Genomic DNA, 5,459 nt, shown 5'->3' on the forward strand with positions numbered 1-5,459 from the left:
CTACAAGAATGTTTCTATGATATGTAAATAAATATAAATATATTGTTTATATTAATAAAAAAATGTAAGTAATTTATTATTTTCGGCCGTCTCTAAAATTTAAGAACTTATTATTGATAACAGTGGCGTAGCCGGTATTTTGTTTTAGGGTAAGTCAAATAATATACAAAATATGAACAAGTGACAAAATTGTTTAACCTTAATTCCTTTCGTTTAACAAAAATATATATTGTAGATACAATATATATGTAAACTTAATTTTTTGTGGGTGGGCCAACTCTTACCCTTTATTGGCTGCTGATAATGCATAAACAAGGTTCATTTTCACCTTTTTATACTTAACTAAGAAGCATTTTACTCTTCCATTAATTAAAGTAAATACTAAATAGTAACAATATTTTATCTCATTTCTAATTTGGTAAATATACTTTAATATTCGTTTCTAAGACTTTTGTATTTTTCAAATTGATTGTGTTTCGTATAAAACCATTCCCTCCTATGATTTTCACATAACTTTTGTATCCAGTTATTAATAAAAATATATATTTTTTTATAAATAGTGGTTTGATTTTTTTCGAGAACGTTTGATGTTCGTGTGTTAACATACTATACAACTGATACTTTGTTCATCATAATAGTAATGTGTTTATATTCTTTGCTTATATTAGTAAAATATGTAACATGCAATTTGTAAGATTTTTATTAGCTTCATATTATATTTATTTCATTCTTAAAAAAATATAAGTATGTGGCCATTTTGCCTTTTTTTAGATATTCAAAGTCCCTAATATTTCTTACTATAACCCCATGAACTTTAGGTGTGCGAAGCAAGATTAACAAAATCAAACCAAGATTAGCAGTAGCATATATGTGATCTTCATCTCCTTATCTCATTCATATTGAACCATCGATTTGCAAAACTGTATAGCATAAACATATATGTGATATTTGTGTTAATGTATCCTATATCAGTATGACATGGTCCAATAAATATTTATATATGTTGAAGTTTTTTTTCTCTTCACAAGAGCTCTTTCAGAAAGTTAATATGAAACTCCACATATATTTACATGATATCAAACCTGACATTTGCACCCTAACAATTTGACACATCCCTTGTCTATCCTTATCTAGCATCCCTCGGTGTGACATGGTTTAATAAGAAACGCTGACACATGGCATCATGTGGTGGTGTTGTTGGTAGCCATCATATGGCATCGCCTAGTGGTGTTGGAGGTACTTGATAAAGAGAATAATGAATGAGCCATCTATGAAGTTGTCACTTTCCAAATTGAAACATTGATATGTGAAAGCATCTATACCAAAGGAAGGTCAACTTTCCCCTTCACCATAATAGTTGTAATCCTTTCAAATTCCAACCTTTTTTTGCATTGAAAAACAATGAATCTTATTTCATGTTTCTTTTCTAAACAATTCAAAATCTTTTAATCTATCGACATAAGTCTCTAGCTATCAAATGGAAGTGTGGTTTAGGAGATATAAATTGAGTTATGTAAGAGCCAAAGCTAACTAGGGAGAAGGGACAATTGCCCCCACTTAAATGGTTAGATATCAATCAAGAATAGGAGTTATTATGTATCGGAATATTTATAGCTAGTAATCGATAACTCTTGTAGGCTCTTTGGTTATTTTTGGCACATGATTGATTTGCAATTTTAATCATTTTTCATATTCTTTCTTCCTAAACCATTGAACATGTTTATAATAATGAGCAGTAGTCATCATCATAAAAAATGCTTTGAAAATAACGATTGTTCCAAAAGTAACGCATTGATCATTACCATACAAAATGGAGATACTCATTTTTATGCCCCCACTAACTGGTCCCACACACACACGATATTCACGTAAATCACAGTATATATATGATGTTTAGGCTTTTACAAGAATGCAAAAACCACTATCATACAAAAAGAAATGCAAAACAACGAGACAAATTCTTCTTGCATTATAAATCCATATATCAAAGTAAAGAAGACAAAGAAGTGATGAAAAACATTCCTTTTTCCCGTTGCACAATGAGTTCACTACAAAATGTATACAATGAGAATTGAGACACATTCTTTTCATATATTCTAGACAGCGTTGACTTTATGCCAGATGTATTCTATATTATTCATCTTCTACATACAACTTTTATAACTACTTTCACCAACAACACTTCATGTAACAAGGCTATCAGCACCATTTTCTTTCTCATTCTTGGAATCCTCATGAGAAATTACCATTTTGCCCTTCAGAAGTTCGGGCTTCCTCAACCAATACTGTCTAAACCTCTGCCTCGCATACTCTTTGTAATCAAAATCAATCTTAGTCACATGAGCCTGCTCAAAAAGAAAAAAGAAAATTAGAGCAAATCTTCAAACAGAAACGAATAATAATATACAAAAAACTAAATAGAAAAAAAAAAAAAAAAAGGTCGAAGTGATGCATACTGATATTATTCCCCATAATCCCCAGAAAATATGATTTGGAAGAGTGTATTTTTCCACGTCAGCAATAAGCTCATCTACTTCAGCATCACTCGGTTGATTTTCTGGAAGCACAAATGAACAAGATTAATTTGTTATTTTAATTCAAGAATTAGCAATTATTTATGTTACTAAATACGGAATAATTTTAATTTATTCGTTATTAATATAATAACCAATTTATAGTACTATACTTCAAAGTAGAGTGTTGTAATAGTAAAAATAAAAATAGAATGCTACAAAAACAGATCAATCAATTAAATATCAATTTGTGTCAATTCCAAGAAGTAGACTTTTGTGTTAGTTGTAGATAAGGATGTTTGACTTCAAAATATGATGCAAAGATTGTTTCAAAGTTTAACGACATGAACAATAAATTCGTATATAAAATAACGACTCCCAAATGCTTCGATCTAAAGCTAATTGACCTTTGACTTATGCAACTTTGACCAAATCAAATATTGTAGATACCAAATTATTTTGATCTTAAAAAGAATCAATGAATAATTCATAAAAACTTCCGCTAACCTGTGGAACTGAGATATGACTGCAAAAATCTTCTTCGCTCCTCAAAATCTACATGAGCGCATAATTTAGTAATTAGTAATGAATCAACGATTTAGTAATTATTATTGTTTAAAATGATTTTATACGTTGAAACGATGCCAATTGAAACAAATAGCAAACTTTTAGTTCGACATTTTGCATTAAAAAAAAAAAAAAATAGAAAACTTTACCAGGGTACATGTTATAATCCAAAACATGAGGTGTATCAGTGTGATAATTTGCAGCCCATTCACAGAAATGATTCGCAAGATCATAAGCTACAGGGTTGTAGCTTGCATACTCATAATCCTGTTGAAAATTAAATTCATTTCAATATGTTATCCAACACAAAAAGACATTTTTACCCATCAATCAAGAACCAAAACAGAACATAAATGAACTCACAATCAGGGTGATGGATTTTGTCTCTTCGTTGATCATAACATTCCCATATTGCAAATCGTTGTGACAAAAAGCAACATGTTGGTGACTTTTTGACAATTCCTTTTCTAATGTGTCAATTTCATGTTCAAGTGTATCAAGTTGAAACTCTTTAGCTTCTTCTTGAGAACACATGCTCTTAGCCTTGATCAACCACTTTCTGAATACAAAACAATAAATTACGAAATGATTGTAATTTTATGATCTATTTTAGCAAAAGAAAAAAAAAATTACCGCATTCTTGGCCATAGAAGAGGAATCTTGGATCCAGAAATATCCAGTTGGTGAAATTCCTTCATTTTGACTGCAATAAGATTTGAAATCTCGGGATCACGAAGATCAGAAGCTGATAGCGTCTGAAACCATGAAGAAGAACTTGGGTTTTATCAATGTGAAAAGACGAAAATGCCCTAAAAATTAGCCCTAAAACTTTGTGTATACCTTAGCATGGATGAATTCCTCTACTCGACCTTCTGGAAACTGGCCAAGAAGACGTGGGCCATACCCATGGGTCGAGATCGATTCAAAAGTACGGATTTCTTCTTCCCGATCAAAGAAAATGTCGGATCCTTCACCGTAGACCCGAACCAAGACTGTCCGATCATCATTTCCGGCGGTGTTTTGTGGCCATGTGATCCGATAAACCACATTAGTCATGGCGCCACTTAGATGTTTGACTTTCAAATTGTCTGTATCGAAAACATCTCCCCAATTTGAAGCGAGTGATAAAAGTAGTTTCATCAGCTCTTCGGATTGTGTGCCCTCGATGAATCCATTGATCTTCACTTTCACGGCCATTTGGATGAATCAGAATGTTGGAATGCAATCGAGAGTAATGTTTCTTCTTTCTTTCGAGATTATTGGCTGAAAAAATGAAGTGAATTAGACCCCATCGATGTTGTCTTGATCAACAATTACAGTAACATAATCATCATAAGTCAAGAAACTGTTCAAGATTCCCACATTAATGGAAAATTCTAGTTAACAGAGTTACATATTTCCGCGATTGAATTAGAAGACCAAAGAAACCTAACTTAATTAGAGGGATAAACCTCAAGATTTCACTCGTAAATCTTTTAGATGGAGTTGTGTTTCGAAACTAATTGAAGCACAAACACATACAAAATTTGACTTTTGAGATCAAATAGACCAAGCTTTTAACTCTAAAAGCAACATAAACTTTCTAATTATTAGCGATAATATCGATCCTGCATTATAACCTAAATCAGTATCAAATTCGATTACAAAGAGTGACAGGTTTATTCTCTAGAATCAAAATTTCGAAACGAAGAGAAGTGGTATACATGTAAACAGAGCATTTACGAAAACCTTCAAAGGAAACGCAATTCGCATAAAGATCTTAAAACCCAAAGAAATTGGAAACCCATATACAATAATTAAGGAAATGGATCAAAGAAACTAACCCCAGATGAGATTATCCAAAATCGGATTGATTGTCCAGAGAATTGAACCTTTTTGTTTGAACGATTACAAAACTTCAAAAAATGAAAACCCCCAAAACAGATTTAACCAATTTCGTGATCAATTATATCGCAGAGCAAGTCGTATATATAGAAAAAAGATAGCAGATTCTATCTACGGCTTTTCGTTTCAACAAAAAATAGTTTGATTATTGAATTATATTTTTTATGATTGCGACCCAATTGACCAAGAATCTGCTTTATTTTCTTCTATATCTATCGCTAATTTTGTGAGAAGTAGGAAGAAAGATTCTTGATGATGATTTAACAAAAAAAAATTGAATTTATTTTTTGAATAATAAATGCTTGGTGGGGGAATGAAACTTTGGGAAGCGTAAACGCGCAGTGAACCGCGTATAAATGCAGTGGACCAATAGTTGTATGCCACGTGGCATTGACTACCTGCCATTTGTTACGAAGTTTAAACGGAAAAAACTGACCATATTGTGTAACAAATCTTTCTAGTGTGAATTTTCAAGAATGGTCCCTCTTCTATTCA

At 31.7% G+C, this 5,459-nt stretch overlaps 1 protein-coding gene across 1 annotated transcript; it reads right to left on the reverse strand.

The window, feature by feature from the left end:
- Positions 1-2,007: 2,007 nt before the first annotated feature.
- CK1 (choline kinase 1) lies at positions 2,008-5,043 on the reverse strand. Its single transcript, XM_078959839.1, has 8 exons — positions 4,904-5,043; positions 3,921-4,343; positions 3,714-3,835; positions 3,444-3,639; positions 3,230-3,347; positions 3,021-3,068; positions 2,457-2,557; positions 2,008-2,345 (listed from the first exon to the last, which is right to left on the reverse strand). Exons 2-8 carry the CDS (start codon positions 4,275-4,277, stop codon positions 2,184-2,186), a joined length of 1,104 nt encoding a protein of 367 aa, XP_078815965.1. The 5' UTR covers positions 4,278-4,343; positions 4,904-5,043; the 3' UTR covers positions 2,008-2,183.
- Positions 5,044-5,459: the final 416 nt, after the last annotated feature.

The sequence above is a fragment of the Lactuca saligna genome, chromosome 6 (assembly GCF_052625555.1).
Source record: "Lactuca saligna cultivar CGN05327 chromosome 6, ASM5262555v1, whole genome shotgun sequence".
NCBI classification, from domain to species: domain Eukaryota; kingdom Viridiplantae; phylum Streptophyta; class Magnoliopsida; order Asterales; family Asteraceae; genus Lactuca; species Lactuca saligna.

Bases quoted from the DNA above. Each gene is read 5' to 3' on its own strand.
- CK1 (XM_078959839.1), bottom strand. From the start codon at position 4,277: ATGGCCGTGAAAGTGAAGATCAATGGATTCATCGAGGGCACACAATCC. The intron at 3,836-3,920 runs GTATACACAAAG...TCATGGTTTCAG, and splicing joins AGGAATTCATCCATGCTAAG to ACGCTATCAGCTTCTGATCT. The intron at 2,558-3,020 runs GTTAGCGGAAGT...TTGTGCTTCCAG, and splicing joins GTCATATCTCAGTTCCACAG to AAAATCAACCGAGTGATGCT.